The sequence below is a fragment of the Callospermophilus lateralis genome, chromosome 7 (assembly GCF_048772815.1).
Source record: "Callospermophilus lateralis isolate mCalLat2 chromosome 7, mCalLat2.hap1, whole genome shotgun sequence".
In the NCBI taxonomy this organism is placed as follows: Eukaryota; Metazoa; Chordata; class Mammalia; order Rodentia; family Sciuridae; genus Callospermophilus; species Callospermophilus lateralis.
In genome coordinates this window covers 65105690-65126970 of record NC_135311.1, presented here as the reverse complement: position 1 = coordinate 65126970, position 21281 = coordinate 65105690, and the positions used below count along the sequence as shown (strand labels likewise).

Below are 21281 nucleotides of genomic sequence, written 5' to 3'. Positions count from 1 at the left end.
GATGTTTTGGCCTGGGGTCTCTCATGAGAATGCAAAAGAGATTGGGAACCTTTGACAGGGCTATAATCAGAATTTTGGCACAGTCTGTGGTCATCTGACACTTGACAGGGGATCTGCTTTCATGGTGGATCATTCACCTTGGCTGACACGTTGGTGCTGGCTCTTGACAGGAAGCTTCAGTACCTATCCACATGGGCCTTCTTCATAAGGTTGTTTGAGAGTTCTTAGGATATGGTGTTATTGACAAGAGTTCCTTCACAGAGTTGAGTCATCTAAGAGACTATGTGAAAGGGACAATGTCTGATGTCTTTGTCTTTTTGACCTAGCTTTGGAAGTCACACACTTGGACGTGCAGTACTCTACTAGTTACAAAGGCCAGTTCTGATTAAATGATTCAATTTGTTGCAGACTGCAAGAGTGTGAAAAAAAGGAGGCAAGGATCATTGAGGCCATCTTAGACACTGGCTACCACAAATGGATTTATCTGAGTTTTAGGAAAATGAAAAGATGTATATCCATAGTAAATTTAAAAAGTCACATTTTAGGAGATTGATTGAATTTTTTATTTTTATGGGCATGTTTAAAGAGACAATTTAATGCTATCTTTAATATTCTAAGCAACTGTTACAGGTAAAAAACATGTGGTTCTTTTTCAGATTATTTAAAATATGTGACAATATGCATGGAGGTACTTATTCTAATAACAGTGCAAACTTGGACTCCGTAGTTAACTCAGTGAAAATTATTCAAACAGAAATGAACAAGGAGAAATCATGGAACTGTAGCAATAATAAGCAAAAACCTCAAACATGTTTATAGCAAATGAAGCTTTTTCATCTTCTGAAATTGGAGATGACATACTTAAAGTACCATCATTTTCACTTGCATCCCAACCTCATAATATTCAAGGTGATTTCTTGCTTTTTCATTTGGTTTTATAAAAATACAAATTAATCTGCATTTTGTAGCATAGAGAAAATACAAAATTATAAGTGGGTTATCTATGTGCAATTTCTACCTTTCTTTATTATGTTGCATTATTTTTTAGCTGTGTTCTAATATTTTTGCCTATGTTCTCAAGAAAAAAGTTGTGTAAGTTTTATTGAAGCAATTTTTTTGTAGAAAAAGTTTAAAAATATTCATCTATGATTTTTTTAGGGGTAACCAGAAGTGGTATAGGTTCCTTGAAGGCTGTCACAGAAATTCGTATCCTTTAAATTATTTTACAACATATTTGATATTGTGAAATCACATTATTAAAATATTGTTTCATTGTGTTCCTGTGCATTTGTTTTGGTTACAAAGAAAAAATGAAAAGTGTATCTTTTGAGTCATGTAAGAGATACATGTGTATGATAGTGCTATTCCAAGTGTGGTCTGTGTTCTGGTGCCAGCTTGAATTGTATGTACCAATAGAAGACAAGATAAATACAGAAATCAGATTTGTATTGTTGGCAGAACTCTGGTCAGCTTTGCTTACACATAGATACAGATAATATCTTATGTTTTGGATAAGATCAACCATAGTGGATTAAACAGAGTAGGGGAAATGGAAAGAAATGGACTTTTTGTTAATTGGGTACATTTTAACAAATCTAACATTTTTGAAAGAACCTAGTTTACACATATAATCCAACTTACATGTTTGGCCATTTCTAGTGCAAATATTTTGGGTGTATTCTGATGATAATATCTTCTTTGCCTCTTAATACCCTGTGCATGTCAATTTTATTACAACTTACCAGCTGTTTATGTGACTATTTCCTCAAGACCTAAGAACTCCTTGAAAGCAAGGCTTGTGCTTTATCTACTTTCCCATCTCCAGATACATTTAAAGGCAGATAAAGTAAAGCACATAAGTAAGAAAACTTGTAGGCAGAAAAGTAGCCATGAGCAAGGGGGAGGGTAAAAAATTGTTTGGAAATAATAAGCATTCCAGTTTGATTAAAGATATAAAAGAAATAGGAAATAATCCTGGATAGGTATTTTAGGATTAGATCATTTAATGCCATAAATACCAACATAAAGAATATTTTATGTTTTTGTTTTTAAACTCCTCCTTAACTCTATTGTCATATAATTAACAGGTAAAAACTGTATATATTTGAAGTATGCAATGATGTTTTATTATTATTTTACAGTCTGAAAATGATTACCATAATCAATATTTCTGTCACCTTATGTATTTGCCTTTTGGTATATGTGGTGAGAATACTTAGGATCTGTTCTCTTAGCATTTTGTTTTTATTTTTTTAATTAAAAAAATTTTTTTTGAGATAAAGTCTTGCTATGTTACCCATGCTGGTCTTGAACCTCTAGGCTGAAGCAGTCCTCCTGCCTCAGCCTTTCAAGTATCTGGGACTATAGCTACATGCCATCATGATCTTGTTTTGTTTTTTAATATTTATTTTTTAGTTGAAGTTGAACACAATACCTTTACTTTATTTATTTATTTTTATGTGGTGCTGAGGATTGAACCCAGGGCCTCACACGTGCTAGGTGAGCGCTCTACTGCTGAGCCACAATCCTAGCCCCATGCCCTTGTTTTTATTTTTAATAAATTTATTAAACAATGAGGAGAAACCATGTAAGATTTTTGAGCAGTCAAGCGAACTCATCTAAACTATGCTTTATGGAATTAGTGACTCACAGCTGAGGAGTGTTGTAGAATTCACAAAAGTTATGGTTTGGTTAGCAAAACAAAAAGTGAATTCCAGATATTGGGAAATCTAGGCAATAGTGACTCTAGTCCCAAGTACTCAGAGGATCATTTGAGGCAATTCTGAAGTATGGTTAGAAAATATTTTCCTGAACACTTATGAAAAGTTGTATCCAATGCAGATAACTAAATTGGGTTAAAATGGGGGAAGGCCGACATTATATTAAACTTCAGTCTTTAGCACTGCTCTTCAGCACCATGTCTCAATCCTGCTGCACTTCTCTCTTGTGATCTAAATAAAATGGAACATAGGAAATAGATTAGTAAAAAGCATGTTTAAAGATAGTTAAACAATCAACTATTTGTATAACTGGGCTTTCCATAGTATGGCACTACCTTCTTAAGACTTATAGAGATTTTGATGCTATATATTAGCTTAAGTGGTTCTGTAGTTTAGGTATCTTTGTTGGTTAAGACTACTATGTATACTTCTGTTCATTGATTTATTGTCAAAAAATTTCATTTGCTATAAAACTGAAGTACTATGGGTTATTGTTTCTGAATGTATACAGTAGAAGACTGAAGGCTATTCCTGGTAATTTGAGTTTGTGGATTACTTGGACACAATATATATGTTGATTCTTTTCCAATATTTTCCAATATTTGAATACTCAGGACAGTAAATTTTGTCAGATTGATCCTGTCACAGTACTCTTGTCATTTTCAGTTCTAGAGACAGTTTTCCCCTTTATAACATATAATCATAATGCCACTACTTAGTTTGTTAAAAAATTTTTTGAGTGTTGATAATGATGATAAATGATGTTAGTGATTGAGTTTTTTCATGAGCTGGGAAACTGATTCTGCACTACTCTGAATCAAAGATTAATTTTTGTTAATATAAATTGATGTGTAACTATCTAATGAGAGAAAAACAGCATGATACCTACTTCTGGGCTTGTTATGAATAAATATTTTAGAAGAAAAGACATATCTTGAAGGAAAAATGAGATTCCTTCAAAATCTGATGGATTGACAAACTCAAAATTTCATTTTTATTTTGGAATAAATATTCTGACATGCATAACAGAAAATAAAATGAAAATTTCTAAATTAATGGCTTGACTTAATGCAATCATATATTAACTGAGTTACTGTGTGTCAGGCATTGTTCTAGGTATTTGGGATATATCAGTTAAGAAAATAGACAGTAAATCCTTGTCTTTGGAGAGTTAACCTTGGGATAAGGGTGGGGAAGAAGATAGATCTGAACAATTATAATAGTATATAAATAAGTTATATAGTATTTTAAAAGGCAATGAGTACTATGGAAAAAGAAAAATGTAGAGCAGGGTAAAGGAGGGTTTAATTGGGACTGCTGGATTTGAGGATTCAGGATGTAGAATTAAATAGAATAGTTAGGATAGGGCTTCATGAGAAGGTACAATTTAAGCAATTAAAGGATGTGAAATAGCCAAAGAAATTTGGAAGGAAGAATAATCTAGGCAGGGGGAAGGCTTCATGGAAGGTATATGACTGATGTTTTCAAAGAATGGCAGTATAGGTGGAGGAGAGGAATGGGAGTGGGGGCCAGTAGTAGAACATGGAATCTGAGAAATAAAGGCTAAATCAGGTGCAGGAAGAAGCAGTAGTAGGGTGACAAGACTACATAGCTGTCTACATCAAGAGAAAGAGGGGTTTTTAGCAGAGTCATATAATCTGAGCTTTAAAAGGATCACTAGAACAATCCATGAATTCTTATATATCTTCTTAAAAACATATTGCTTACATAATTTTATGTTTGAGTTTTCAGATATATTATCTGTCATATCATTTATTAGAGTATAAAGTCTCTATGGTAGGAACTCATTTTCTTCTTTATTTGCAGTTTTCTAAATTGAATAATGCATCATGCTTATAGTGTTTAATAAATGTAGTTAACTAATAGTGATTCAGAATAAGAAGAGTGCTGTAAAATCTCTTTCAAGCTTGCAATGGATTCTCACCTTGGAGAGATGTTTATTCTTTAATCTATTAATTTTAAAAATGTTTTCATGGGCTGGGCGCAGTGGCACATGCCTGTAATCCCAGCAATTTAGGAGGCTGAGGCAGGAGGATCATGAGTTCAAAGCCAGCCTCAGCAAAAGTGAGGAGCTAAGTAACTCAGTGAGACCTTGTCTCTAAATAAAATACAAAAATAGGGATGGGGATGTGGTTCAGTGGTCAAGTGACCCTGAGTTCAATCCCTAGTACCAAAAAGAAAAAAACTTTTTCAGGGGATGATTTAAAGAATTATTTAAATTCTTCCTGAGGAGCCAGTATGCTGATAATTCAGTTATAATTATCAGAAACAAAAGGTTTCATTTCAGGGTTAGGTGACCAGAAATAAGACATTATCTAATGAAGCACAATCAACAATCAATAATTAGTGAAATTTGAAATATTAAAGAAGTAAAAATAAAGTAGCCTCATCAAAGTGTACTGTGGAAAAGATAAACTAGAAGCAAAGTTCTGATAGACTTAATCTCTGTATATTTGCATCTCTTCCATCATATTTAACTTTCAAGTTATAAGCCTTATGTAATCTCTTATTTCCTTATGGGGACTTCATAAGTTCTTTGTAAAACAGAGTGGGAGTGGAGACTCTAATAAAAACTGTTAATTTCTTTCTTAAGAAAATAGAAATGTGAAAGCCTCATTATTAAATGCTGTCGGAGTCAATATCAGTTTAACTAAAGTTTAAAATCAAATCAGATGTAACCTGTTTTTAAATTTCTGAAATATTTGACTCCTTAATGTTGTTCAAAGCAGCAAAATTTAGAAGTATTTTCAAAGAATTCCCGTATTTCAACTATATACAGTCCAAAGCCTTTGATGATGTAAATATCTTATGATTATTTACCTATCTTCCTCTTCTCACCAGGTTATATGCTCTCTAAGGAGAGAGACTAGATCACATTTTGGTTCCCAGTGCCACATTCAGTGACTAGTACATTATAGAAGCTCAGAAAATGTTTGTTAGATACATATATACAATTCTCACAGGTAGATTAATTTGTATTTGTTAGATTTATGAGAATTTCTCTAGAAGATAAAGGAATGATTTTCTTCTATGTCTAGCACATCACTTTGACAAATAAAAGAGATTAAATATTAATAGTATTATTTTTTGATGGTGGAGGTTCTGGAGCAAGGTTACAGTTTTAATAATTGAATGTTTGTATTATTATTTTGTATTATTATTCCTTAGAGTCTTCCTAAGACATATTTTCTAACAAGTTGAGAATGTGTGTGAAAAATTTGATGTTACATAATTGATTAAATTTTATTTTTTAGCTTCTTTATACAGATAGAAATTTTGTAATTTGTGCTCCAACTGGTTCTGGAAAAACTGTAATGTTCGAACTAGCTATAACAAGATTATTAATGGAAGTACCATTGCCATGGTTAAACATTAAAATTGTTTACAGTAAGTATATATTGTAAGAATAGTGATTAATTATAATAAAAGCTCAGTAAAGCAAAAATGAAGTAAATTCAGCTCAGTCATAGGCATTATTATTTGGTTTCCCATACATTTTTAAAGAAACTGATTTTATTTATTTATTTGTGTTGCTGGCGGTCAAACTCAGGGCTGTGTATATGCCAGGCAAGCATTCTATCACTGAGCTATGCACCCAGCTCTAATAAATTCTCCTTCTGGGTTTTTTTTTTTTTTTTTTTTTGGTGGTGCTGGGTTTTGAACCCGAAGTCTTGTACTGCTAAACAAACACTACCATTGACCTATACATCCAGCCCTCATATGTTTTTAATAGATATATTACAATTGATTTTGTCTGTTCCATTAAATTCAAAACACATTTTTTTCAGAGTTAAAAATAAAAAGTAATATTTGAATTGAGGATTTTAACTTCACATGCTTGTTTTTTAAAGTTCAGTTAAAATGAACAAAATAAACATTTATAATTCTAGAAATTTACATAGACACTTCTGCTCTCCTGTTCTGGGTGTGTATTTTTTTAAATTTCCTCAAAGTAGTATATATACATGGTTTAAAAACCCAAATATTACAAAAAGCCTTATAATGAAAAGCACTAATGTTCTGCACTCAGGCCCCCGCCCGCCCTCTGCCGCCACCTCTCTCTCTCCGCTCTTGGCTATAAGTTCCTGAGTAATTATTTCTATTTATCTTTAGTTCTTTTTGGTGATTACCTTTTTATCTCTAAATTATATACCTAAATTACTAACTTTTAATTTGTCAATATTAGTACCTAGATATATACTTTTGTCCTAATTTTCTTAACTAAAATTTGCGAAAATAATTTTAAAATTGCATTTATATTAAAAAATGTATCATTATAGTGGCACCAATAAAAGCCCTATGTAGTCAGCGTTTTGATGACTGGAAAGAAAAATTTGGACCAATTGGATTGAATTGTAAAGAACTCACTGGAGATACAGTTATAGATGACCTATTTGAGATTCAACATGCCCATATTATTATGACAACTCCAGTAGGTATTATTTATCCTTTATTATTTCCTTGGTTTATTAGAAAAAAATCTGTTTCTTTTCATAAGAAGTTCAAAGAAAATACAAAGTAGAAGCATATATTTGCAAAGTAAAAAAGTAATAGTATTCAAGGTACAAAAAAAATTACCTACAAAAACATAAGTAAAAGACAAATGGCCAATAGGAAAAATGGACAAAGAATATCCAATTTGTTATTGTTGATAATTTATAATCATATTTATTCCTCTTATTTTTTTGCCCAAGTATTATGTATTAAAGAGGGAGTACCTTGGTAGAGTTTAAAAGTATGTAATCAGACAGTGAATTTAAATGTTGTGTGGTTAAATTTAATAAAAGAATTGAAGGCCTAGTTTTAAAACACTGACCAAACTATCAAAATTCAAATTTTTAATCCTTAAATCTTTTTCAGAATACTTTTAATGTATCAATCAAACCTTTACCTGTCATTTGTATTATGTCATGGTAAAATTTTTGTTAATGTCCTAAACAGTACTTATTATAATTCCTTATCACATTAAACTACTTGCACTTTTTCTGTAGGAGAAATGGGATAGCTTGACTAGGAAATGGAGAGACAACTCTTTGGTTCAACTGGTGCGACTATTTCTCATTGATGAGGTAGTGAACACATTATTCACTTTCAGAGATAGCATAAAAAGATGTTTAGAAAGAAGACAACTTCAATGTTTGTTTAATTGCTTCTAGGGGAAATTGCTGGAAAGTTCCCATTTTCTCAAGGAAAAATGTTAATTTCATTGTACATTTTAGTTTTTTAAGTAGATTGTAGTCTTACAGCTAATGATTCTTTCTTGATTTCTTGTATAGGTACATGTTGTAAAACATGAATATCGTGGTCCAACTCATGAAGTTGTAGTCAGCAGAATGAAAACTGTACAGTCTTTATCTCAGCCTTTAGAAAATACTAGCACTTTTATCCCAATAAGATTTGTAGCTGTATCTGCAACAATTCCAAATGCTGAGGATGTAAGTTAGAATTTCAATATACCATCTGGGTTTTTGTTTTATGACTGGTGAAATTTTTAGTTATTTTGATCTTAGAGAATAGTGAGGGTTGTTTTTTTTTACCAGTCACTTGATAAAGTATGTTGTAGAAATTTATGGTTAGATTTTTCAGATATAAAAATTTGGTCTTCAAGTTTAATATTTTTAATAGAAGGCTGTTTTTAGCTAGTATCTAAAAGTCTTAATTTTATGGATTTCATCCATCTCTCATAACTTGACTAATAACATGGTCATTATAGCCAGCTGTCTCTAATTGTACAGAAAAGTATAGTAGACATAAAAATAATTGCTGAGATGATTATCACTCTCCCCCCAATTCTATATGCCTAGCATTGCAGTAAGCCAAAATGATTGATGCAAAAGTGAGAACATATGGAACTTGTCCTTGAGGAGGATCTCATGGTTAATGGTAGAAGGACATGGGAAGAAATAGTTACATGGAATATTATACTTCCTATAATGAATATACAACCTAATTTGTGTGTGGAGGGTACTAGAGCTTGAACTCCCGGGGCTCTACCACTGAACTACATTTTAACATGCTGAAATTTGTGTATCCTTTTAAAATTTATTATTTGAGACAGGATCTCCATAGGTTGCTGAGGCTGTCCTTGAATTTGTAGTTCTATTACTTCAGCCCCCTGAATGGCTGGGATTACAGGTGTGTACCACTGTGTCGGGCCTTTTTCTTTAATTTTTAGGCAAACTTCTTGAGAAATGATACAGTTTCACTCTACTTTCTTACTCCTATTTACTTGTCAGCCTACTATAATGTAGCTTTTTTTCTCCAACACTTCTTAGAAAAAATACCTCCTGTATTTGCTCTTCCAATGGAAAATTTTGTCTTTATCCTTAAATTGACACAGTTAATAATTTTCTTATTCATGAAAAGAAAACTTGTTTTGTTCATATTCAAGAATAATATATAAAAATTTAAAGTTTATAAAAACAATAAAACTAATACCCAGACTTTTGTCCTTTCAAATGTTTACATGTGCATCAGTCTGTTTTCCATTGTTATAACAAAATACCTGAGGCTTGGTAATATGTTTTTTTAAGGAGGTTTATTTAGTTTACAGTTTATTTAGTTTATTTAGTTTTGGAGTCTGAAAGTCCAAGATTGGGTGACCTCATCTGTTCATCCTGGTGAGGGCCCTACTGGCTACCTCATAACATGGTGGACAGTATCATGGCAGGAGTATGCCTGACAGGGAAAGATCCCATGTAATCCAGAGAGATTCTAGAGTCAGACTCACTTTTTTTTAATGACCCACTCTCATGAGAACTTGCTTACTTTGGGAGATCAGCATTAATTCCTTCCAAGAACATTGTCCGCAGTAACCTAACCACCTTTTACTAGGTCCCACCTCTTAAAAGATTCCATCACCTCAGTACTATTACTACACTGGGGAACAGGCATTCCAACAAAGGAAATTTTGAGACACACTCTCTAACCATATTCAGACTATAGTAACATGAAATTATAATATTATAGTTTTTTGATCTACATTTTCATTTTACCTACAAATATTTCCATGTTATTAGTCTTTACTACTGTTTTGTATTGGGGGTATAATTTATTTATCTGACATCATAATAATGGAAGATTAAATTATTTCCATTTTTCTATTATAAACAATCCTGCAATTTGAAAACATCCATAATTATTTTTAGGATGAATTCTTGAGTTAAATAATTGAGTCAAAGGATGCAGAACTTTTAAGGATACACTGCCTTCCGTGTTACATTCATTTATTTTAGCTGCCATTTCTCTGAATCCTGCCAGCTGTCATTTTCCTATATCCTAACAGTGTGTAATATAATAATAAAATTGTTATTTTTATTTAATTTTGAATATTAAATATTTCTCAAATTTATTATTTAATATATCTTATTTTAAGTTTTTTTCTTCTTTGATTTTTACTGTAGTAAATATTTAAAATATATTTATCAACAACTTTTAAACTTTTGTTTTTTGTTACTTGCCAGGTCATGCCCTTTATTCTTTTTTCACACCGGGAAACTTTTACTTATTGATTTGTAAGCAATAATTATATAAATATAAATACCCTCCAATTCTTGAAACTTTCTTCTATTTTGTGGTAGTTACCAATTCTGATTGCTATTTCTCTGTCCGTTTCTTCTGGTCCTCTTCCTCAATTTCCCCATATGTTAAAGTCTTTATCCTTGATCCTCTGCTCCTCTCAGAATGTAAATTCTTGTGTGATCTTATTCCTACTCATGATAGCCTTGAGAATATTTCAGTATTCCTTCCTGTGCAACAAGAAACTTTCTCCTGTCAAAGCAGTGATCAATTTCATAGCAGGGCATGGAGCCTGATTACTAACCAGATTAAGCAAAGATAAGGATAGCTTAACACAGCTCTGTAAACTAACTACTGATTCTTGCATTGAGCCTGAAATATGCTTTTGGCTCTGCTTTCTCTCAAGTGTTTATGTTTTGATTAAAAATTGTCAACTCTTGCCAAAGCAATTTTAATTTTACTTTAGACGCTCATGAAGGAAAATAAAATAACTAATTAGAAAATTACCTGCCAGCACAGTGGCGCATGCCTATAATCCCAGTGGCTCCGGAGGCTGAGGCAGGAGTATCCAGAGTTCAATGCCAGCCTCAGCAAAATCAAGGAGTTAAGCAACTCTGTAAGACCCTGTCTCTAAATAAAATACAAAATAGGGCTTGGGACATGACTCAGTAGTTGAGTGACTCTGAGTTCAATCCCTGGTTACCTCCCACCCCCCCCCAAAAAAAAAAAGAAAGAAAGAAATACTGCTATTAGCAATATTTACCAATAGCATTTACCAGTTTATCAACAGAGTAATATCAATGGAATATGTAAGACTGAAAACTATCTAATTCAGTACTTTTATACCTTGACTTTAAAGTAATCTAAAATTGGGGGTTTTAGGCCATAAAACTTGACTAGAAAAAATGCTTAATGTACATTTTTTTTGTTTTTTTCAAGATTGCAGAATGGATTTCAGATGGTGAAAGACCTGCTGTATGTCTGAAAATGGATGAAAGCCATAGACCTGTGAAACTTCGGAAAGTGGTCCTGGGATTTCCCTGTAGTAGTAACCAAACTGAATTTAAGTTTGATTTAACCCTCAACTACAAAATTGCCAGTGTTATACAAACATACTCTGATCAGAAGCCCACACTTGTGGTATGGATTGTTGGTCGATTATCTTTTAGTGTGATGTTCACTTTTAACATGATTAATATAGAAATTATTAATGTATTTTCAGTTTTGTGCAACTAGGAAAGGTGTGCAACAGGCTGCTTCTGTTCTTGTGAAAGATGCTAAATTTATTATGACTGTGGAACAGAAACAAAGGTAAATTTTTTTGTTTTTTTTTCCTTGGAAGTAGAAGGACTTTTAGGATCACTTAGATGAAATGAGAAAAGTGGGTTTATCCCTTACCTTGATCAAGTTACTTGACAAAGCCTCAGGTTTCTCATCTGTATCATAAGAATAATAGTAATTTTGAGGATTGAGATAACAACTCTTTAGTGTAGATGTGATTGTATCTTTCTTTCATAACTGAATTTCTTGAAAGATAAAGTTATCCATATTGCTATCTTTATTTTTTCATCCACTTTGAATCCAGTATCTTTTGTTATCTTTCATTAAAAACCTTGCCAAGTAATTTCTCATGAATCTCTAACATATTTGATCACGTCTACCTTATTTTAACACACTGGATTCTGCTCTTCCATGATCATCTTCTACCAGTTTTCTTCCTGCTTTACAGGCCACTGATTCTCAATCAATTCAATTCTCAGTCAATTCAATCACTTTACCTCTTAACATTCCTGCGTTAACATAGGATCTTTGGGGGGACATCTTATATCTAAACCATAATACTACCCAATTCTTAAATTTTGACATTGTAGAGGGGTCTGCCTGAGGCTCATTCTTTTCCCCCCAATCTTTATCATTTATTATTTTTATTTCGACAGCATATATACATAAGTACAAAATATCTACTGATAGAATCCTCTTTGATAATTTCATTTGGTTTACAAAAATGGGATAGCAAAATAACTTAGGTCATTAATACTGTACAAAAATAAAACTGGTTAAACAATTGTAGAAATCAACATTTTACAGTGTTACATACATTCATCTGTTTGGAAAGAACATCTCTTTCTACCCAAAGTGATGAGTACTATGCCAAATCTGTCTGCAAACCAGCAAAGCTAATTTGTTTCTGCAGTTATAACTACCATATATGATTCTCAAAAGATGCATGATATGGAGCTTAAAACTCCATATCATGTCAGTTTCCCATCAAAAATCTTTATAATAGCTCTGTCTTGTTATTAATATAAAATCCTAAATCCTTAATATGGTTTTCAGTACTCTATATAATGTGATGCCTAACTATTTTTCAGACTCATCTTGACCATGTTTTTTTCTATACTCATATCAAGCCATATAAGACTCTCTATTCTGTGAATATATTTAACTGCTATAGCCAGGGCTGTCAGGCATCATGTTTTCTTTTCTTGGTATTGTTTTACCTAACTCCTATTTATTCTTTAGGTCATATCATTAATATCAGTTTTCTATAATCTTCAATTTCCCTTTATTCACTTTTATAAGTACCCTGTACTTTTTTAATAGCACTTATTATAATTGTAATAAATATCCTTTTATTCAATTGTTATTAAAACATTTGTTTAACTTAGATTATAACCTTCTTGGGGAAAGGGGGACTTTATGTTCATCTTATTTATTTACCCCTGAATCTTGGCAGGTCTTGGTGAGTACTAGCACTTGATTACTACTTAATGAATATTAGCTTCTTCTTATTTTTTTTTTTTTAGAGAAAGAAAGAGAAGTTTTTAATATTTATTTTTTAGTTTTTGGCGGATACAACATCTTTGTTTGTATGTGGTGCTGAGGATCGAACCCGGGCCGCACGCATGCCAGGCGAGCATGCTACCGCTTGAGCCACATCCCCAGCCCCAAGCTTCTTATTATTAATTTTGGCTTTTGGGTCAGATCAGCTTCCAAATTACCAGTCTGTCCCTTTGCCACTACATTGCATCCTTTCTATTTTTCCCTAATCCCTGCACAGATTATTAATTTTGTTTCAGGTAATCGTTTTCTTAAACAGGCGCATATGCAGTATCTAAATTCCTTTATCATTCCCCACTTTTGCCTAGCTACTCAAGGAAAATTTCTCTTTCAACTCTTGTTTTTCTTCATTCTTTGTCCCTCATTTTTTTTTTCTTTCTTTATCTCTTTTTAAATTCTTGTGGGTTTTTTTGTCAATAAAATACTGGTATTAGAACTAGCATGAAGGTAGAAACGCAGATTTGAATAACAGTACCACTTTTTCTAGTTGTTAGAAATTAGGCATATTCTCTACTATCCCCCCTCAGGATAAGAAAGGTAGCAGAATACAACAGTTACTAATATGGCATTATGTAAAAATGTGCATGTGTAACTGATGAGATTCTGCAGTCTGTATTGGGGTAAAAATGGGAGTTCATAACCCACTTGAATCTAATGTATGAAATATGATATGTCAAGAGCTTTGTAATGTTTTGAACAACCAATAAAAAAATAAAAATAAAAAGAAAAGAAAAAGAAGAAAAAAATTTAAAAAATGAAAAAATAAATGCCACAGACTCAAATTAAAACTTTAAGGAAGCAAATAGATCCACAAACAGACCACTGAAAACAGTCTACCTGAGTTAGTAATAAGGAAGTCCTCTCTGATTTAACCCCTATTAAAAAAAAAAAAAAAAAAGTAACCTGAAGCAACTTGATGTTAACCCATCAGTGCTCTTTCCCCCATATTATTCCATTTCCTTGTTCCCATTTCACAAACGCACTGCTCTGCTCTTGCCCAGTTGGAGCTTCTGTTTTATTTTGTAGACTGAAGCCTGCCTTGATGTATGAATTACAAATAAAAGTCAATAAGATCTATAAAAAAAAGAAATTAGGCATATTACTTCCTAGATTCAATTTATTCCTTCCTTCCTTCTTTTTCTTTCTTCTTCTTGTTTTTTTTTTTTTTTTTCCTATTGGTGCTGTGAATCAAACCCAGGGCCTCATTTTATGCTAGGCAAATGCACTACCACCAATCTAAATCCTCAGCCTATCAGCTTCAATTTCTTAATTAAGTTTCAACATATGGGAATCAATTTTCTTATCATTTTACTCTGATAATTAAATTAAGCAACATTTCTGTAATACCTGTGTATTATAGAAAAAATAGTTTAGGTTTAATAGTATATTGCCCTTTCCACTTGACTTCTCTTCATTCCATTGTGAATTCTTTTGAAAAAATCACAAGTATTATAAAATAATGTTTCTTACTTTCATGTCTGCAACAAGGAAATGGAAAAACACCAGTTTGGGGGACTTTAGACATGTTCAAGAATCAAGCCTACCAAACTCCAGAATCTTTGAAAGTACAAGAATTGCTTTTTAAATTATTAAGAAACTTTATTAACTTCTGTTTTAATGTTTTCCTGGTTTTCTTTACATGACATATCTCAGAGCACAATAAAAAACATTTTTTTTTATTTCAGTCTTTTTGGTTTACTTATTGGTAATATAGCAGAATTTTAAAACTTGTTATTTCTTACAAATATATTTTAGGCAAATTATGAATATAGACTTTCATATTCTGATCCATGAACATAATAAATATTTATAATGTTTTCCCCCCCTGTGGGTTTGAAAGGGAACTGTAGTGTTTTAGCTAATAAATTAGGGACTTCTAAATATGAATGTTATGTAGTCTATTCTGTTTAAAGATAGTTTTCAGATAATATTATGAAAACTCTTTTATATTTGTAAGTTTCAAAATAATTAAGAAACTTTTAGAATTTTCTGATGTTAATAGGAATAACTCAATAATTTTATATTTTAAAATAGGTTACAGAAGTATGCATATTCCATAAGAGATTCAAAACTGAGAGGTAGGTTTAGAGATAATTTTTGAATAACATTTTCAAATATAGACAAAATGAGTCAATTGATGAAATATTAACAGTAACTGACAGGTGTCATATTTTTATTATAGATATCCTAATACATGGTGTTGCTTATCATCATGCTGGCATGGAGCTGTCAGATAGAAAAGGAGTTGAAAGAGCTTTTACTACTGGAGATCTACCAGTTCTTTGTAAGTAGAATGTGTTTCTTACCCATATTATAAATTATTTTGAAAAATTATTTTTAAGAGAAAAAGGTAAAATCTTAAATTTGCTTCTGCTTTTAAGAAGCTAAAATTATGTAACTACCTATGTTTGTGCATGCTGTGGTAAATTCTTAGCAACGTTTTTAGTTTTTTATCATGTTATTGAATGAAGTACAATTTGAGAAGTAAAAGTTTAATAATTTTTTGGTTTTAGCATGTATTATTAGTTTAGATTAAAATTTTATTATTTTATTCCTCTTTGAAATTTTTTTGTGAATGAGTCTTATTGCATTTATAGCGATGTCTTTTATAAGAAAATGTCTTCCTGGAGTGAAAAAAATTGTAAGGCTTGAGATTAATAATCCTTAATCTGATGCAGTTACTACCAGTACTTTAGCTATGGGAGTAAACTTGCCGACTCACCTAGTAGTTATGAAATCTACAATGCATTATGCTGGAGGGATGTTTGAAGAATACAGTGAAACAGATATTCTACAAATGATCGGTAGAGCTGGTCGTCCTCAAGTAAGTAACAGTAATTTTACTTTTCATAACTTGTATTAGAGACATGGCAAAATAAAAACTGTTTTGTATATTTTTTAGTAGCTTTTCATAATTAAAGTTGAAAGTTATGTAACTCAGAAAATCTACTTTAATGAAGGAATAGAATTAAAACAACCCTCACTAACTGGAATATATCAGACCTCTCCTCAAACTCCCACGGTCTCTGAATTTCCATTGGTTAATGAAGGGATGGAATGAATATACTGTTGAAGGATTTTTGGTTTTGAGTTTTGGGGTTCTGTTTTATTTTATTCTTAATCTAGGGATGTTTTTAGCATTTGGGATGAGTAAGTTTTTCATTGTATAGGGTTGTCATGTGCATTATAGAACATTCCTGGGTTCTAACACTAAATTCCAGTAGTGTCCCCAGGCATTGTAACATTTAAAAGTCAGCTTATATACATTTCAGAACTTAGCCTATTCTGACAAATACTTGATTGAAGAAATCATTCATATAGGTTACTAAGGCAACATTCAGGAAGAATATCTTTTCAAAGAATGTCAAAATATTAAGTTATACATATTTATAATTATGTAGGATAAATTAGATTATGTGTAAACTACATCAAATCTTAAAACTTTTACCTAGCTGGGCATGGTGGCGCACACCTGTAAACCCAGCAGCTCGGGAGGCTGAGGCAGGAGGATCCAGCCTCAGCAAAAGCAAGGTGCTAAGCAACTCAGTGAGACTCTGTCTCTAAATAAAGTACAAAATAGGACTGGGAATATGGCTCAGTGGTTGAGTGCCCCTGAGTTTAATCCTTGATACCCCGCCACAAAAAACAAAAAAAAACAAACTTTTACCTAGTTACTGAAGTTTGCTTTGATTTTAACATTGATTTAAAATTTTGTTACATTGAAACTAAAGTAGCATTTACATTCATACTCTTGGAAGGTTTTAAAATTAAATTTAACATTTAAATTCAGAAGCATTTTTTAGGCCTTTTAACTTGTTATTTAAGACAAAGGGGTAAGAAACTCTTTAATATAAAATTTAAAGTCTTGAAGTATTAAAAGGACTGGTGCAGGTCTGAGGCTTTGGCTCAGTGGTAGAGTGCTTGCCTAACATGGGTGCAGCACTGGGTTCGATCCTCAGCACTGCATAAAGAAATAAAAGCATTCTTGTCCATCTACAACTACAAAAGAGAAAGAGAGAGAGAGAGAGAGAGAGAAAATAAAAGGACTGTTGCCACAATATGTCCTTCTTTACTGAATTTACCTATGTGATGTTTGTTTATTTCTAGTTTGACTCTACAGCTACAGCAGTTATTATGACTCAGTTAAATACAAGAGAGAAGTACATTCAAATGTTAGCTTGTAGTGACACTGTAGAAAGCAGGTAATACAGAAAAATTCCAAAAAAGATAATAATACTAATACAAGTATTTTCTTTTAATATATTAAAAGGAAATTTTTAGTTTTAAGGCTATTTTTCAGAAAATTTTTAATAATTTAATTAGAATGTTTGTGTTATTTTAAGAAATTTAATAGTTTTTTTAAAAAAGATAATAGAATAATTTTACTCAGTGATGTTTATTAGCATATGGTAACATGTATCCTTGTTATAAAAGGCCTACCTTATAGTAAGTTCTTACTAAATATCATTATAATTTACATACTAAATTATATACATTTATAATTACTAATTTGTAGTAAGTGGAAATATTTTTATATCTTTAAAATTTTAATTAATAATAATAATAAGAGAGATAATCTGGGACTTTTTAGTAGAGTATTTGATATATTTTTTCTTGGGGAAAATAGAATATTTTCTCCCCCCACCACCACACGTATACACTTTCTTAAGTAATAGTTTGCCTTCTAGACCAATGAAGTAAAGAGAAATGTAAAAATTTTAAAGAGTTGAACTGACTTAAGGTTTTCTTACAGTTTTTGAAATTAAATTCTTTCATGAATTATTAATGTAGCAATGAGTATATTATATATTATTAAAGTTTAAAAAGTAAGAGTTATAGTACTGAAATAAATATTAGTAATGCAGAGGTGTTTTTTTCCCCCATTAGTTTGCACAGACATCTTATTGAACATTTAAATGCAGAGATAGTATTGCATACCATCACAGATGTGAATATTGCTTTGGAATGGATACGATCAACTTTGCTTTATATCAGAGCCTTGAAAAACCCATCTCATTATGGTTTGTTACTTTGACCTAGAAAAGTAGTACTTTTTAAAATCCTGCTGTGACTCTGTTTAGATTAATAAGTTATTGAATAGACTCCAGAAACTAAAAGGTAATAAAAGGTAACAGCATCATAAATATGTTTAGAAGCAAAAGTAGAAAAAAGTGAGAAAACTTTTATCTGTTTTACTTCTAGTCTTTTAATAACCTTTGAAATCAATGCCTTTAAAAACAGATATAGTAGAAAAAATTCAATTCTAGTAGAAATAGCAAAAATGCCTAAAGTAATTTAAAATAAGTTACAGTTTTTTTTCTGTACTTAGTGTTTAGCTATTTTCTTATTCTGAATTTGTGACTGGTTTTCAATTTTCATAGCTATAGCAGTGTTTGAGAATGCCATATTCCTTGATTTCTTCAGCCTTACCTTAAGGGTGTATAGTTGTATATTTTTTAAAATATTATGTGTGAATAATGATATGCTTTAATTTGCATTTTTTCCTTCTCATGATCACTTTATTTTTGTAGTTATTTTTTAATTTACATACATATATATTGCAGTTCCTTTTTATATTGTTATTACTAATATACAATAAAATGTACAAATCTTTAATATCAATGTCAGTGAAATTTTACATGTGTACACACACACACACACACAAAACCACTGCCCAGATCAAGATACAAAGAATTTCCCAGAGGTTCCCTCATGCTGATTTGGTTAGTATCTACACACCCAGAAGTAAAGACTGTTCTTTCACCATAGGTTAGTTAGTTTTGTCTATTCTTGAACTTCATATCAATGTAGGCATATGTGTGTATACATATGTATGGTATTTACTCTTTTTAGCTCTAGTTTCTTTTGTTCAACATATTGTTTATGAAATTTATTCATATTATTGGATTTTTAGTAGTAATTTGCACTTTGTTGTTATTAAATATCCAGTTGTATGAATATACCACAATTTAAGCATCCATTTTCTTTTTGAAGGACATGTGGGTCATTTTCAATTTTTTACTATAATGACTATGAATATTCTTCTACAAGTCTTTTGATGGATAAGACATTCATTTTTCTCAAGTATATTCTTGGGAGTAAATCAGGTAGACTTATTAACCATGTTTAGCTTTAGTAGATACCCTCAAATACAGTAATTTTCCAAAACAGTTGAGTTAATTTACACTTTCAGCAACAATGTGTAAGAATTCTAAGTCTAGCAAGGTAAAGCGATCTGTAGTTCCAGCTACATGAGAGGCTAATGTATGAGTATCACTTGAGCCTTGCACAAGTTCAGGGCCAGCTGGGGCAACATAGTGATATCCCATCCACCTGAAAAGAACCTGGATGGGTACTTCAGTGGTAGAGCAGTTGTCTAGCATGCAGAAGGCCCTGGAGGCCCTGGGTTGAATCCCTAGCACTACCAAAAAAAAAAAAAAAAAAAATCTAGTTGCCGAATTCTAGTTGCTTTACATCCTGGTTTACATTCTTGTCAATGATTGGTTTTATTTCAGTCATTCCTGTGTGTGTGTGTGTGTGTAGTGGTTTCTTTGTGATTTTATTTTGTATTTCTAAGACAAATATTAGCATGAGGATCTTTTCATATGCTTACTGGGCATTTAGATATGCTATTTTTGTGAAATGTCCTTTCAAGTCTTTCATCCATTTTTACTTCAATTGTTTGTATATTTATGATTAATACAGAGGAGTTCTTGACATACTCTGGATGAGTTATTTGCCAAATATATGTATTAAATGTCTTCTCACAATCAGGCTTGACTTTTCACTTTCTTAAGGAATTTTTTGATAAAAGAAAATTCTTAGTTAAATAATGCCATTATAAGGCTGCAGATGTGGTTCAAGCAGTAGCGCGCTTGCCTAGCATGCGCGGGGTGCTGGGTTCGATCCTCAACACAACATTAAAATAAAAAGTGAAGATATTGTGTCCACCTAAAACTAAAAAATAAATATAAAAAATTTTAAATAATGCCTCTATCAACTTTGTTATATGTCCTTTGATACCCTTATATACATACATGCCTAAGAGTGAAATTACTATTATAGAGTATGTGTAGTTTCAACTTCAGTATATAGCAGTTTTCTAAAGTGATAGTATTATCAAACATTTTTTCATAGGCATATCTATTTTATAATGAAAGTCCACTAGAAAATATTCATCACTTGACAGAAATTTATTATTCATAAACATTAGAAGTCTGTTCTCATCATTCCTTTTAAAATATAATATTCCTGATCACTTTTACATAATATAATAAGCAAAAGAGAGCCAATTGATATGAAAGGATTTCAAAACAGTGGTTGTGTTCTATAGATATTTAAGCCTTGTTTGAACTTAACAAGCTGTTTTCTTTTTTCCTATATAAGATTTAATTAGATGCTCTTTTCTAGTTAAGTGGAGTATAAATTGAGACTATAAAGATGAATTAAACTCATTTTATTTTTTATATATTTTCATGACTTATACAGGTTTTACATCTGGATTGAACAAAGATGGAATTGAAGCAAAATTACAAGGTTAGATGTACTTCCTTCTATAAAATATATATTCTAAATATTTTAATGAAAAACATCAGTTATTATTACAGTTAAGGATTTTTAAAATAATTTTTTTAAAATTAATTTGTCTAGAAAAATAATACTTTTTGAGTGAGGGGGAACCACTTTTCTCCACAGTGACAGCTGTCCTCTACCTCGTGACCTATGTAACCTTGGCATGCCTGGACATATTTAAAAATCACACCTAAGTTAGATTCTTCCCAAAGTCATGCTTGCCTACCTCAAGGTAAGATTTGCCTTTGCTGATTGTGTCCCAACTGTGACTATGGGCAAACTTCAGCATAGCTCCAAAGAGGAAATACTGCCCTTGTTCAAGGAAGAAGTAGCTTATATGCTAAAGAAAGATGTATGCACATGTGGAGAATCAGGATAACACATACGTGTGGGTGTCTTGAGGACACTGGATCAGGGATAGTGGTGGGAGGCAGGGATATGAACGTGGGTGGGATGACATGGAGCACTCTGCCATGACTTAACTTGCAGCACCGTGTCCTGGCAAGAACTCCTGTATCCTATCCAACATGTTGCTTAGATGGCTCTTCGCAGCTTATACATGATGATGGCCTACGGCAAATGAGGTAGAAATGCTGGAACTGTCTTGGC

At 31.8% G+C, this 21281-nt stretch overlaps 1 protein-coding gene across 1 annotated transcript in view; it reads left to right on the top strand.

The window, feature by feature from the left end:
* LOC143404365 (putative ATP-dependent DNA helicase HFM1) overlaps window positions 1–20641 on the top strand; it is a 35147-nt gene extending 14506 nt beyond the window's left edge. The window contains 16 exon segments of the mRNA XM_076862551.2: window positions 657–799; window positions 802–909; window positions 1159–1206; window positions 5468–5538; window positions 5996–6128; window positions 7022–7173; window positions 7733–7810; window positions 8018–8176; window positions 11199–11399; window positions 11482–11570; window positions 15135–15178; window positions 15283–15384; window positions 15779–15924; window positions 17208–17302; window positions 17988–18121; window positions 20589–20641. Coding sequence (XP_076718666.2) covers window positions 657–799; window positions 802–909; window positions 1159–1206; window positions 5468–5538; window positions 5996–6128; window positions 7022–7173; window positions 7733–7810; window positions 8018–8176; window positions 11199–11399; window positions 11482–11570; window positions 15135–15178; window positions 15283–15384; window positions 15779–15924; window positions 17208–17302; window positions 17988–18121; window positions 20589–20641 — 1756 coding nt within the window.
* Window positions 20642–21281: the final 640 nt, after the last annotated feature.